Here is a 15,424-nt window from a genome sequence, read left to right as displayed (position 1 = left end):
TGTAACACCTTATAGACAGTAAACTCCCTTCTAGGGAGGGTAGGTGTGGTTAACCATATAGCTTTGATTTTGCAAAGTGGGACATGCAAGTTTGGGGCAGAGCTGACTTGCTGCTGTTGGAGGAGAGGTAAATGATGCCACTGTGAGTTTCCCCCGCTGTCTTTCCCTCTTTAGCCCTCTATATGCCAGAAATCGGAAGAACAGAGGGAGTTATATGTGGCTCCCCATCTTCATACTCTCCTTGGAATGTCTATTATACAGTATGCCAGGATGAAAATCTATACAATATGTAGAAAAAGGCCAGGATCCCAGAAAATTTATTTGAGTATATTTATCTGCAGTGCTCCCTTTTGTGACTGAAGATAGATTTTGAACTTCTGGAAGTTCTCAGGAGGGTCCCAAATGTGCAGACACATTGCAGACGTCCAGGTCCCTGCCATGGGAAATATGAGCAGATCCAGCTTAAATGAGGCAATATAAAATGAGGAATCTTTATGTCAAAAATAAAAAGAATCCCAGTTGATATTATAAGCACAACCATGAGCTGAATGCGTTAACTTTCCAAGGTGTCTTTAGTACTTAAGAATTTTTTCTCAGGTTCAGGCATCAGCAGTGACAGATCCATGGTTTGAAGGTGTGAATAATCATGATCAATAACAGTGAACAAAATTCTTTTGGGTCACAAAGTTCCACAAACATCATCCCACATGTGCCTCAGTGAGGCGAACATTATTATTTCCATGTGGAGGGAAGAGAAAATGTGGTTTCTGAGACTGAGTTAGCCAAAATTTCACTGCTTTAAGTTTATAGAAGAGCAAAATGAGATTTGGAATGGGGAGGGGTCTCATACAAGGTCATGCTGTGGGAATGAGTGGTGGAGCTGGGACCAGAAGGTGGATTCATTCCACTAAACCACCTGATTGGCCCCACACTGCATACCTATAATTCTTCAAGAAGTTGCTGGAAATGAGACAAGTGTGCACAGACAGCTCATTTGGAAGTAAGTCCATTAATTTCACTGCTCATTCTTTGCCAGAATACATTTTGGTAGGCAACTGAGTTTTAAGAGCTGTTTCTCAAGTATCCCCACTACTTGACAACCTGCTCAGAAGAAAAATCCCTTTCCAAAGAAGGGAAGTCAGTGAGATGGGCCATAATGCCGTAAGATAGGAGCCCAGAGTTTTCATCCCAAGTCACCAAATCCTAGACAAAGAGAGGTCCTGTTATTCCAAGACATTAATTAATAGGCAAGAATCTTTGGTGGGTCTGAGCCCAGCAGTATGTATGTATTTGTAAGAGCTCCAGTTGCAGACAGCTGCCCCTCTGAATCCAATGCCAGCCATCCTGAGCATTACAAGTGGCAAGAGCCTGGTCACTTGGGCTTTGGCATCAACTCACTTAGACAATTCTTTCTCTCACAGTCAGATCTATGGTATCCAGATGACAGAATAATCTACCCTCACTTTGGAAGGCAGAGCACACGTTTAGTTTGTGTCTAGGAGGAAGCCCAGGGAAGCAGAATAGTGGTGCTAATACAGATACTTTCTAAGCCTTCAACCATCCAGTTGTACCATGGCACTTGCCGAAGGTTGAAATCATCCCTCACCAGAATCACCTGTATTTGTTTTCTGTTGCTAAGCAACAAATGACCACAAACAGAGCAGCTTAAAACAACAAGCATTTATCATTCCACAGTTTCTGTGGGTCCAGAGGCTGGGCATGGTTTAACTGGGTTCTCTGCTTCAGGATCTCATCAGGCTGCAATCAAGATGTCAGCCAGACTGCGTTTTCATCTGGAGATTTGACCAGGAAGAATCCAAACTCACTTAGATCGTTGACAGAATTAAGTTGCATGTGGTTGTAGGACAGAGGCCCTCAGCTCCTAGAGGCCATCCACTGTTCCTTGACATGTGGGTATCTCCATGTTCGCCACATGGCTGTTGGCTTCTTCAAGGCCCAGAGAGTGAGATAGTCTAACATTCATAATTTAACTACAGGAGTGACATCCCTTCATCTTTGCCACATTCTACTGGTTAGAAGCGAGTCACAGGCCCTAGTCACATCCAAGGGGAGGGGATTGCACAAAGGCATGAACACCAGGAGGTGGGGATCATTTGTACACCACAACACCAATAAGGAAAAAGTCCAGCAATCAGAGCATGCTTTGTGGTCTGTAGAGAAGCACTGGCCATTGGATCATGTTGCATGTAGTGGATATTTTGAAGCATCATCCAAGAGGATCGGTGATATCCTAGTCATAATAATGAATTCAGAGCTAATCTCCTCAACCCACTGCCTTGACATTAGCAGAATCATCTACTTGTGAAGTAAAGTAACATTCCCAATTTATATTGGCCAGATCTGTATTATTTTTAAAAATGTATTCTGCTCGGCACATAGTGCAACTTTCAATTTCTTTCTTTTCTTTCTTCTTTCTTTCTTTCTTTCTTTTCTTCTTTCCTTCCTTCCTTCTGTCCTTCCTTCCTTCATTCCTTCCCTCCCTCCTTCCCTCTCTCTCGCTCTCTCTTCTCTTTCTTTCTTTCTCTTTCTTTCTTTTTTCTTTCTTTCTTCTTTTTTCTTTCTTTCTTCTTTCTTTCTCTTTCTTTCTTTCTTTCTTTCTCTTTCTCTCTTCCTGCCTTCCTTCCTCTTTTCTTTCTTTTTCTTTCCTTCTTTCCTTCCTTCCTTCTCTCTCTCTTTTTTTTTTGGATGGAGTTTCACTGTGTTGCCAAGCTGGAGTGCAGTGGAGCGATCTCGGCTCACTGCAACCTCCGCCCCCCAGGTTCAAGTGATTCTCCTGCCTCAGCCTTGTAGCTGGGACTACAGGCGCCCACCACCATGCCCAGCTAATTTTTGTATTTTTAGTAGAGATGGGGTTTTCACCATGTTGGCCAGGATGGTCTTGATCTCTTGACCTCGTGATCCACGCACCTCGGCCTCCCAAAGTGCTGAGATTACACTGGATTTCTTTCTTTAATTTTAGTACATATTAGCTACTATCTCTTTGAATATTGCCATCTCTTTTCTTTAATCTCATTCTGGCACTGGTGTTGGAACTCAAAAATCCGGTTTCCACACTCAGCTCTTTTTCCATACTTTTTTTTTTTTTTTTTTTTTTTTTGAGACGGAGTCTCGCTCTGTCGCCCAGGCTGGAGTGCAGTGGCGCAATCTCGGCTCACTGCAAGCTCCGCCTCCTGGGTTCACGACATTCTCCTGCCTCAGCCTCTCCGAGTAGCTGGAACTACAGGCGCCCGCCACCACCTTTATCTCTCAATCCCATTGTACTGGGTCCTGAGATAATTCTTTAATAGTCAAAATTTATAATTTCCACGTCACTGTGCACATTCTGCTCTTCAACACATCTATGGATTTCTATATTTATGTTTTTTATTCATGAGACTTCTAGTTGATTTTTTACAACAATCTGGATGTGCTTCATGGCCATGATACTCTTTCGCCTCTCTCTGAAGATATTAAATATATTTATGTAAATGTTCTGTCGTGTTTGCTCTATCAACTCTATTTTCTTGGGTGTTAGGTTTTTTTCATTTCTTGATTTTGCTATATTTTTCATGGTTTGGATTTTTATCAAAATTTTAGTGATTGTGTGTTCATGAAAATAGACGAGAATTGGAAGATGTGAGAACAGAAGCTGAGGTTGGACTGATGTGCTTTGAAGAGGAAGGAAGGGAGTTCCCAGAAATGCAAAAGATCCCCAGTAGCTGGAAAAGACAAGGAAATTAATTCTTCTTCCCTGGAGCCTCAAGGAAGAACACATGCCTGCTGACACCTTGATTTTAGCCCTTTAAGATTCATTTCAGATTTCTGAGCTCCAAAACTCTCAACAGAATTCACCAAAAATCCATGAAGGCTGGTGGGCATACAAGGAGGTGGTCCAGGGAAGCTTTGTTCCAGTTCCTTCTTTCTAGGGATTGGTGAACTCAGCTTGGAATCTTTGCTCTGTGGGGAAACGGCAGTCGCCAGTCAACATAGAGACCAGTCACATGATCTTCGACCCCTTTCTGACACCCCTGCGAATCAACACGGGGGGCAGGAAGTCTTAGGCCTCGGGGTGGAGCCAAGATGGCCGAATAGGAACAGCTCCGGTCTCCAGCTCCCAGCCCCAGCGACACAGAAGACGGGTGATTTCTGCATTTCTGCTTGAGGTACCGGTTTCATCTCACTAGGGAGTGCCTAACAGTGGGTGCAGGACAGTCGGTGAAGCGCACTGTGCGCAAGCCGAAGCAGGGCGAGGCATTGCCTCACTCGGGAAGCGCAAGGGGTCAGGGAGTTCCCTTTCCTAGTCAAAGAAAGGGGAAACAGACGGCACCTGGAATATCGGGTCAGTCCCATCCTAATACTGCGCTTTTCCAACAGGCCTGGAAAACGGCACACTAGGAGATTGTGTCCCGCACCTGGCTCGGAGGGTCCTATGCCCAAGGAGTCTCGCTGATTGCTAGCACAGCAGTCTGAGATCAAGCTGCAAGGCGGCAGCGAGGCTGGGGGAGGGGCGCCCGCCATTGCCCAGGCTTGCTTAGGTAAACAAAGCAGCCAGGAAGCTCGAACTGGGTGGAGCCCACCACAGCTCAAGGAGGCCTGCCTGCCTCTGTAGGCTCCACCTCTGGGGCAGGGCACAGACAAACAAAAACTCAGCAAGAACCTCCACAGACTTAATTGTCCCTGTCTGACTGACAGCTTTGAAGAGAGTAGTGGTTCTCCCAGCACGCAGCTGGAGATCTGAGAACGGACAGACTGCCTCCTAAAGTGGGTCCCTCACCCCTGAGCAGCCTAACTGGGAGGCACCCCCCCAGTAGGGACAGACTGACACCTCATTCAACCGGATACTCCTCTGAGACAAAACTTTCAGAGGAACTATCAGACAGCTGAATTTGTGGTCTCACGAAAATCCGCTGTTCTGCAGCCACCGCTGCTGACACCCAGCCAAACAGGGTCTGGAGTGGACCTCTAGTAAACTCCAATAGACCTGCAGCTGAGGGGCCTGTCTGGTAGAAGGAAAACTAACAAACAGAAAGGACATCCACACCAAAAACCCATCTGTACATCACCATCATCAAAGACAAAAAGTAGATAAAACCACAAAGATGGGGAAAAAACAGACCAAAAAAACTGGAAACTCTAAAAAACAGAGCACCTCTCCTCCTCCAAAGGAACGCAGTTCCTCACCAGCAACGGAACAAAGCTGGATGGAGGATGACTTTGATGAGTTGAGAGAAGAAGGCTTCAGACGATCAAACTACTCTGAGCTACGAGAGGAAATTCAAAACAATAGCAAAGAAGTTAAAAACTTTGAAAAAAAATTAGAAGAATGGATAACTAGAATAACCAATGGAGAGAAGGGCTTCAAGGAGCTGATGGAGCTGAAAGCCAAGTTTCGAGAACTACGCGAAGATTGCAGAAGCCTCAGTAGCAGATGCGATCAACTGGAAGAAAGGGTATCGCTGATGGAAGATGAAATGAATGAAATGAAGAGAGAAGGGAAGTTTAGAGAAAAAAGAATAAAAAGAAATGAACAAAGCCTCCAAGAAATTTGGGACTACGTGAAAAGACCAAACCTACGTCTGATTGGTGTACCTGAAAATGATGGGGAGAATGGAACCAAGTTGGAAAACACTCTGCAAGATATTATCCAGGAGAACTTCCCCAATCTAGCAAGGCAGGCCAGCATTCAGATTCAGGAAATACAGAGAACGCCACAAAGATACTCCTCGAGAAGGGCAACTCCAAGACACATAATTGTCAGATTCACCAAAGTTGAAATGAAGGAAAAAATGTTAAGGGCCGCCAGAGAGAAAGGTCGGGTTACCCACAAAGGGAAGCCCATCAGACTAACAGCTGATCTCTCAGCAGAAACTCTACAAGCCAGAAGAGAGTGGGGGCCGATATTCACCATTCTTAAAGAAAAGAATTTTCAACCTAGAATTTCCTATCCCGCCAAACTAAGCTTCATAAGTGAAGGAGAAATAAAATACTTTACAGATAAGCAAACGCTGAGTGATTTTGTCACCACCAGGCCTGCCCTAAAAGAGCTCCTGAAGGAAGCACTAAACATGGAAAGGAACAACCGGTACCAGCCACTGCAAAAACATGCCAAACTGTAAAGACCATCGAGGCTAGGAAGAAACTATAGCAACTAACGAGCAAAATAACCAACTAACATCATAATGACAGGATCAGATTCACACATAACAATATTAACGTTAAATGTAAATGGGCTAAATGCTCCAACCAAAAGACACAGACTGGCAAACTGGATAAGGAGTCAGGACCCATCAGTGTGCTGTATTCAGGAAACCCATCTCACGTGCAGAGACACACATAGACTCAAAATAAAGGGATGGAGGAAGATCTATCAAGCAACTGGAAATCAAAAAAAGGCAGGGGTTGCAATCCTAGTCTCTGATAAAATAGACTTTAAACCAACAAAGATCAAAAGAGACAAAGAAGGCCATTACATAATGGTAAAGGGATCAATTCAACAAGAAGAGCTAACTATCCTAAATATATATGCACCCAACACAGGAGCACCCAGATTCATAAAGCAAGTCCTCAGTGACCTACAAAGGGACTTAAACTCCCACACAATAATAATGGGAGATTTTAACACCCCACTGTCAGCATTAGACAGATCAACGAGACAGAAAGTTAACAAGGATATTCAGGAATTGAACTCAGCTCTACATAAGGTGGACCTAATAGACATCTACAGAACTCTCCACCCCAAGTCAACAGAATATACATTTTTTTCAGCACCATACCACACCTATTCCAAAATTGACCACATAGTTGGAAGTAAAGCTCTCCTCAGCAAATGTAAAAGAACAGAAATTATAACAAACTGTCTCTCAGACCACAGTGCAATCAAACTAGAACTCAGGATTAAGAAACTCACTCAAAACCGCTCAACTACATGGAAACTGAACAACCTGCTCCTGAATGACTATTGGGTACATAATGAAATGAAGGCAGAAATAAAGATGTTCTTTGAAACCAACGAGAACAAAGACACAACATACCAGAATCTCTGGGACACATTCAAAGCAGTGTGTAGAGGGAAATTTATAGCACTAAATGCCCACAAGAGAAAGCAGGAAAGATCCAAAATTGACACCCTAACATCACAATTAAAAGAACTATAAAAGCAAGAGCAAACACATTCAAAAGCTAGCAGAAGGCTAGAAATAACTAAAATCAGAGCAGAACTGAAGGAAATAGAGACACAAAAAACCCTTCAAAAAATTAATGAATCCAGGAGCTGGTTTTTTGAAAAGATCAACAAAATTGATGGACCGCTAGCAAGACTAATAAAGAAGAAAAGAGAGAAGAATCAAATAGATGCAATAAAAAACGAAAAAGGGGATATCACCACCGATCCCACAGAAATACAATCTACCATCAGAGAATACTACAAACACCTCTATGCAAATAAACTAGAAAATCTAGAAGAAATGGATAAATTCCTCAACAAATACACCCTCCCAAGACTAAACCAGGAAGAAGTTGAATCTCTGAATAGACCAATAACAGGTTCTGAAATTGTGGCAATAATCAATAGCTTACCAACCAAAAAGAGTCCAGGACCTGATGGATTCACAGCTGAATTCTACCAGAGGTACAAGGAGGAACTGGTACCATTCCTTCTGAAACTATTCCAATCGATAGAAAAAGAGGGAATCCTCCCTAACACATTTTACGAAGCCAGCATCGTCCTGATACCAAAACCTGGCAGAGACTTAACCAAAAAAGAGAATTTCAGACCAATATCCTTGATGAACATTGATGCAAAAATCCTCAATAAAATACTGGCAAACCGAATCCAGCAGCACATCAAAAAGCTTATTCACCATGATCAAGTGGGCTTCATCCCTGGGATGCAAGGCTGGTTCAACATACGCAAATCAATAAATGTAATCCAGCATATAAACAGAACCAAAGACAAAAACCACATGATTATCTCAATAGATGCAGAAAAGGCCTTTGACAAAATTCAACAACCCTTCATGCTAAAAACTCTCAATAAATTAGGTATTGATGGGACGTATCTCAAAATAATAAGAGCTATCTATGACAAACCCACAGCCAATATCATACTGAATGGGCAAAAACTGGAAACATTCCCTCTGAAAACTGGCACAAGACAGGGATGCCCTCTCTCACCGCTCCTATTCAACATAGTGCTGGATGTTCTGGCCAGAGCAATCAGGCAGGAGAAGGAAATAAAGGGTATTCAATTAGGAAAAGAGGAAGTGAAATTGTCCCTGTTTGCAGATGACATGATTGTATATCTAGAAAACCCCATTGTCTCAGCCCAAAATCTCCTTAAGCTGATTAGCAACTTCAGCAAAGTCTCAGGATACAAAATCAATGTACAAAAATCACAAGCATTCTTGTACACCAATCACAGACAAACAGAGAGCCAAATCATGAGTGAACTCCCATTCACAATTGCTTCAAAGAGAATAAAATACCTAGGAATCCAACTTACAAGGGATGTGAAGGACCTCTTCAAGGAGAACTACAAACCACTGCTCAATGAAATAAAAGAGGATACAAACAAATGGAAGAACATTCCATGCTCATGGATTGGAAGAATCAATATCGTGAAAATGGCCATACTGCCCAAGGTAATTTATAGATTCAATGCCATCCCCATCAAGCTACCAATGACTTTCTTCACAGAATTGGAAAAAACTACTTTAAAGTTCATATGGAACCAAAAAAGAGCCCGCATCGCCAAGTCAATCCTAAGCCAAAAGAACAAAGCTGGAGGCATCATGCTACCTGACTTTAAACTATACTACAAGGCTACAGTAACCAAAACAGCATGGTACTGGTACCACAACAGAGACATAGATCAATGGAACAGAACAGAGCCCTCAGAAATGAGGCCGCATAGCTACAACTATCTGATCTTTGACAAACCTGACAAAAACAAGAAATGTGGAAAGGATTCCCTATTTAATAAATGGTGCTGGGAAAACTGGCTAGCCATAGGTAGAAAGCTGCAACTGGATCCCTTCCTTACACCTTATACAAAAATTAATTCAAGATGGATTAAAGACTTATATGTTAGACCTAAAACCATTAAAATCCTACAAGAAAACCTAGGCAATACCATTCAGGACATAGGCATGGGAAAGGACTTCATGTCTAAAACACCAAAAGCAATGGCAACAAAAGCCAAAATTGACAAATGGGATCTCATTAAACTAAAGAGCTTCTGCACAGCAAACGAAACTATCATCAGAGTGAACAGGCAACCTACAGAATGGGAGAAAATTTTTGCAACCTACTCATCTGACAAAGGGTTAATATCCAGAATCTACAATGAACTCAAACAAATTTACAAGAAAAAAAACAAACAACCCCATCAAAAAGTGGGCAGAGGACATGAACAGACACTTCTCAAAAGAAGACATTTATGCAGCCAAAAAACACATGAAGAAATGCTCATCATCACTGGCCATCAGAGAAATGCAAATCAAAACCACAGTGAGATACCATCTCACACCAGTTAGAATGGCCATCATTAAAAAATCAGGAAACAGGTGCTGGAGAGGATGTGGAGAAATAGGAACACTTTTACACTGTTGGTGGGACTGTAAACTAGTTCAACCATTGTGGAAGTCAGTGTGGCGATTCCTCAGGGATCTCGAACTAGAAATACCATTTGACCCAGCCATTCCATTACTGGGTATATACCCAAAGGACTATAAATCATGCTGCTATAAAGACACATGCACACGTATGTTTATTGCGGCACTATTCACAATAGCAAAGAGTTGGAACCAACCCAAATGTCCAACAACGATAGACTGGATTAAGAAAATGTGGCACATATACACCATGGAATACTATGCAGCCATAAAAAATGATGAGTTCGTGTCCTTTGTAGGGACATGGATGAAACTGGAAAACATCATTCTCAGTAAACTATCACAAGGACAAAAAACCAAACACCGCATGTTCTCACTCATAGGTGGGAATTGAACAATGAGAACTCATGGACACAGGAAGGGGATCATCACACTCCGGGGACTGTTATGGGGTTGGGGGAGGGGGAGGGACAGCATTAGGAGATACACCTAATGCTAAATGACGAGTTAATGGGTGCAGGAAATCAACATGGCACATGGATACATATGTAACAAACCTGCACATTGTGCACATGTACCCTAAAACCCTAAAGTATAATAAAAAAAAAAAAAAAAAAAAGAAAATAGACGAGAATTGTGGAGGTGTCAACCATCCTGCCTTCTGCCTTAGGTGTGACGCCTTAATAATGACTCTGTTAATTACCCCTAGGCCACCTCCTGCTCCCAAATCCCACCCACTCTCAGCAGGAAGCACCAGTATTTCTGAGGCAGAATTCCCAGCTAGGTCCTGGGCTGTGGGTTCCTTCTAAGCTTTCCCTCTACTTTCTATCTTTCAGCTCAATTTTGGGTCCAGTCTAGTGCCTCTTCTCATTTTCACGTGTGGCTATGTTATTGTATAGCTTGATTCAGGGAACAAAGTAAGTGCTTGCTGAACCTACCATCATGTAAGCAAGGTCCTTGATGCTTGCTTAATCCATCACCAGGAAAACCAGGTTGTTGGTCATGAAAACCATATCTTTGATGCTCTCTTGTGACCTAAGAGCATCATAAAAATGCTGGCTTGGAATGAGAAGGCCAAGGTTCTAATCTAGAAGGACAATTTATGTGCTGTATGATCTTGGGCAAGTGTCTTGCCCTCTCTGAATCTTACAAATTAGAAGTTTGAAAGAAGAATTGGCTCAATCCTCATCTAGCTTGGGCTTTCTAAAGTTCTGCTTATCACATCCACAGCATAATCTCATGGAATGATTTTTGTATCCACTCAAAACATTGACTTCAACAAATGATGTCATGACAGGCTTTTACTTCACAAGAATTGGCTTCTCAATCTTTGTCAGGTCTCCTCTGTAAAATGGATAATGCCCTGGGAAAAATATAATACCCTAAAAATAATTTTTATTTATTCCTTCCATTCTTTGTTTTCTGTGTTTGATTCCATAAACAATTCTCCAATGTTTTTACTCACTTGAAAAGCTATACATATATATATATATATATATATATATATATATATATATTTTTTTTTTTTTTTTTTTTTTTTTGAGATGGAGTCTTGCTCTGTTGCCCAGGCTGGAGTACAGTGGCGTAATCTCGGCTCACTGCATGCTCTGCCTCCCAGGTTCATGCCATTCTCCTGCCTCAGCCTCCTCAGTAGCTGGAATTACAGGCACCTGCCACCACACCTGGATGATTTTTGTATTTTTAGTAGAGATGGGGTTTCACTGTGTTGCCCAGGTTGGTCTCGAACTCTTGACCTCAGGTGATCCACCCGCCTGGGCCTCCCAAAGTGCTAGGATTACAGGCATGAGCCACCGAGCCTGGCCAAAAAGCTATATTTAGATATTGCCTTCATTATATGTTTAAGCCAGTAGAGGCAGGGATAGTATTGTATTTTGCATTTATCTTTGTAATCTTAGCTCCTAGCACAGGACCTGGTATACAGGAGGCACAAGAAATGTTAATGAAATAGAAGGACGGATGGATTAAAATTCTAAATAACCTGGCTTTTAAAGTTTTCCAAGAAAATAATATCTTCCTGGAAAATAGTACCTTTCTCTTCCAATAACAAGCTGAGGATATGTTGCTGAGGATATTTGGTTGCTTTTCCACCAGCTGTTTATTGAGAAGCTCAGGAACTGAGTTGAGCTATCATCATTCCGTGCTGCCGATGTAAAAGGCAAAGAAATGTGGCAGCCACCAAATTTTGCTGGAGAATTGTTCTGAGCTGCCACAGTTCTTGATCAATCCCTTGTTCCCAACTCTTGAGGAACAGGAAACAAGTTGTTAGGATACCTGTCAAAATCTCTGTTCATGGATGTTCAGAACGATAGTTTAATGGCACAATCCACACCTTTGCTCCAACTCAGAGTCTCCACTGCACATGGGCACTGTTCTTTTTTGCCTTGAGGTAGGTGGGAAACAGCAGCTTCTCTACCTCTTCTGGTTCTGTAGCTCATTACCTAAAGCTCATTAAACCTATAGCAAAACTTTTTTTCTTTTAATATTAACCACCCATCTATCATAGGCCCCAAGGTAGGACACAAAGACTCCACTTCCAGGCTAGGTGCAGGAAGAACCTTCCTCTCCCTGGTATAGGGCAAGGGCGAGAATGCAGAGACACAGCAAGGAAGGTCTGCCTACTGGTCAACCTGAGGCCTCCCCAGTATTATAAAGTCTAAAGCTCCTTGTGTTAGTTACCCACTGCCATGTAACGAACTACCCTAGAACTTAGCCACAGCTTAAACCCATGACTTAAAACAAACATTCGTTAACTCAGGGTTTCTGCGGGTCAGGAATCTAGGCATAGTTTAGCTGTGTCCTTTGGCTCAGTGACTCTGATGAGGCTGTAACCAAGAAGTTGGCCTTGGCTGCAGTCTCAGCTGAAGGCTCACCCTGGGAAGAACTCACTTCCAAGCTCACTCACGTAGCATAATGGCACGATTCCATTTCTTGCAGGCTGTCAGACTGCGGACCTCTTGCTGGCTGTTGGTCAGAGGCCACCCTCAGTCCCCTGCCACCTGGGCCTTTCCACAGGGCACCTCACAATACAGTGGCTGGCTTCACCAGTGTGAGCAAGTGAGAAGAGCCAGAGAGAGTGCAAGCAAGGCAGGAGTCACAGTCTTTTTTTTTTTTTTTTTTTTGGTAACTGAACCTTGGACATGACATCACATCACTTTTATCATATTGTATTCGTTAGACGCACATCGCTAGGTCCAGCCCACATGCAGGCGAGGGGATTACACAAGGGTACGAATCCTGGGAGGCAGGAAATTTGTGGAGCGACTTTCATGGCTGCCTACTATATTCCCATGAAGGGCCATCTACACTAGAGTCACAGCCATCATCGCTGCTGCACACACTTACCCTTGCACCTGCACGTACTACACTGCAGCCTTCGGCATCCTCAGCAAAGCCTTTCCAGGCCTGTAGGCTGGCCGGCCTTCTGCCTACATCATTGTCGTGGTGGAGAGCTCATTTCCTGCACTTTCATTCCTTACACTGTGCTCATCCCTTCTTTATGCCAAGGAGAATGCTCCTGGTCCCCACATTCAGCCTGGTAGGGAAAAAGCAAAGCAGGAAAACTCCGCCCAGACCTCCCGTTGGGGTGCCCCACTCTATGGGTCCATCCACGAAACCTGCTCTTAGCACAATCCATTCTCCCCGGTTACACCCAGACTTCCCCTGTTCCGTGGTCACATTAACCTCCATCAGATAATTAAGGGCTTGGCTTTCCATGAGAGACCTTAAATATCACCTTTCTGCCACCCAATATGTCTCTGAATGACACAGACTCTAATGAGATATTCAAATATAGAAAACTGAACGACTCCTTGCTTTCTCATCGTGACATTTATTCAGCTGGAGTGATCTGACTACACCACTACATTACTTATAATTTCTACCTGACCTTGGGTGGTGGAGTGTAATCTTTAAGGAAACTATCCATTTAATCTCTCTTGCCTTATTAGCATTTAATTACTATGACAAATTTCCAGATGTACAAGGGATGTTAGGATTATAATTCAATTTTCCCCTCAAATGGCCCAGTAACCAAGGGCAGTGGGGCCATTTCTGGCACTGTCAAGTTCTGATCAAGGAAGTAGCCTGCACCTGGTGCAGGCTCCTGCCTATCTGAGTGCTGAGCAGGGCTTATCCCAACCTCGGCTCCCCAGGTAATCGCAGAGCCTTCTGCCAGCTAGGACCCCTCACTCGTTCTCATTCTCTCTCTCTCTCTTTCAGTGGGCTGAGCCTTTTTACCCTGCTCAGGGTCAGGCCAAGGCCTGGGGCCAAGAAGAGGATGTTTTACACACTGGAAGGGAGCAAATGCTCAGCTCTGAGAGCTGCATTCACCAGTGGACACCATAAGCCAACTGTTCTATGCAGATTTTCAGTCATTGAAGGACAACAGATGGAAATAAGCCAGAGACACCTTCATTTACTTTCACCCCTTTAAAAAGCCACATTCTGCTCTGTGAGTCACTGCTATTTTTCCAGGTCCCATTTTGACACCTCTTGCTTCTCTGAATCCCATAAATCACTGAGAAAGTCCTTCTTAGGGTCACCAGTCCTTGCATGTGGAGAATGAAGCAATTCCAAAGGGACCCTGCCTGGGGTCTGGGGAACTCGGGCGCGACAACTGACCCTACCTCTAACTGGCCATGCATCTTTGGAAGACTCTATCATTTTCCCTGAGAACTATCACTCCAACAGGGCAGTGGAGCTGACATCCGGGTTTGACTTCATGACCTTGTCTCCTTGGCCAGAGCTCATGGGACTGCTGGGAACCCTGACCAGAGCTGGGCAATTGGATTCTCCTTTTGATCACTTGGGCTTGGGCGTGGGAGACCCCTGTCTGTCTGCTAGCTGTGCAAAATGAAGACACAGGAATGTGGGGCCCGTGCAGCATAGATGTGGGCACGCAGACGGTCGCTGCAAAGGGACCAATGAATGGCACCATTGTGCTGAGACATGGAGATCTGAGAAGAAAATAACCCAGAGAGAGGCTGAAATAGGATCTGTTCATGTTAATATTAAAATGGTAACCAACCCGAGTAGCTGGGACTACAGGCACGCCCAGCTAATTTTTTTTTTTTTTTTGAGATGGAATCTTGCTTTGTCGCCCAGGCTGGAGTGCAGTGGCCCGATCTTGGCTCATTGCAACCTCCGCTTCCCAGGTTCAAGTGGTTCTGTTGCTTCAGTCTCCCAAGTAGCTGGGATTATAGGCATGCACTACCATGCCCAGCTCATTTTCGTATTTTTAGTAGAGATGAGGTTTCACCATGTCTGCCAGGCTGGTCTCAAACTCCCGACCACAGGTGATCTGCCCGCCTTGGCCTCCCAAAGTGCTGGGATTACAGGCATGAGCCACTGTGCATAGCCAAATTTTGGTATTTTTAGTATAGACCGTGTTGGCCAGGCTGGTCTCAAACTCCTGACCTCAACTGATCCTCCCACCTCAGCCTCCCAAAGTGCTAGTGTTACAGGTGTGAGCCACTGTGCCCGGCCTGTAGTTTTGTATCTTATTTTTCCCCAATTCTTCTCCTTTTTCTACCTTTCTGTTCAGCCCCCGATATAGTAACCAGTGACAGCCTGGTATTATTCATTCACACCATTATCACACCATTCACATATAAATATATAAAAGCATACGTGTATATATCTACATTTCTGTCTGTGTCTATATGTCTATAGATATAGATATAAAAATTTGGGGGCCATCATTTGTTTTTGCAAAAATGTAATAAAATCATTTTTCTGTGTTTTCTACTTAATTTGCCCCTAAATGATGCACAACATTCATTCCTTTAGAAGGC

The 15,424-nt window shown here is 43.4% G+C and overlaps 1 protein-coding gene across 3 annotated transcripts in view; it reads left to right on the top strand.

Annotated features, from left to right (window-relative positions):
• WSCD1 (WSC domain containing 1) overlaps positions 1-14,723 on the top strand; it is a 77,341-nt gene extending 62,618 nt beyond the window's left edge. For all 3 annotated transcript variants that reach the window (XM_030799935.1, XM_030799933.1, XM_030799934.1), the window contains exon 10: positions 13,851-14,723. In XM_030799935.1, coding sequence (XP_030655795.1) covers positions 13,851-14,064 — 214 coding nt within the window. In that variant the 3' untranslated portion in view covers positions 14,065-14,723. The remainder of the gene's footprint in view (positions 1-13,850) is intronic.
• The last annotated feature ends 701 nt before the right edge of the window (positions 14,724-15,424 follow it).

Source organism: Nomascus leucogenys, chromosome 19 (assembly GCF_006542625.1).
Source record: "Nomascus leucogenys isolate Asia chromosome 19, Asia_NLE_v1, whole genome shotgun sequence".
In the NCBI taxonomy this organism is placed as follows: Eukaryota; Metazoa; Chordata; class Mammalia; order Primates; family Hylobatidae; genus Nomascus; species Nomascus leucogenys.
Note: the sequence above shows the minus strand (reverse complement) of the source record. Positions and strands in the feature narration are given on the sequence as shown.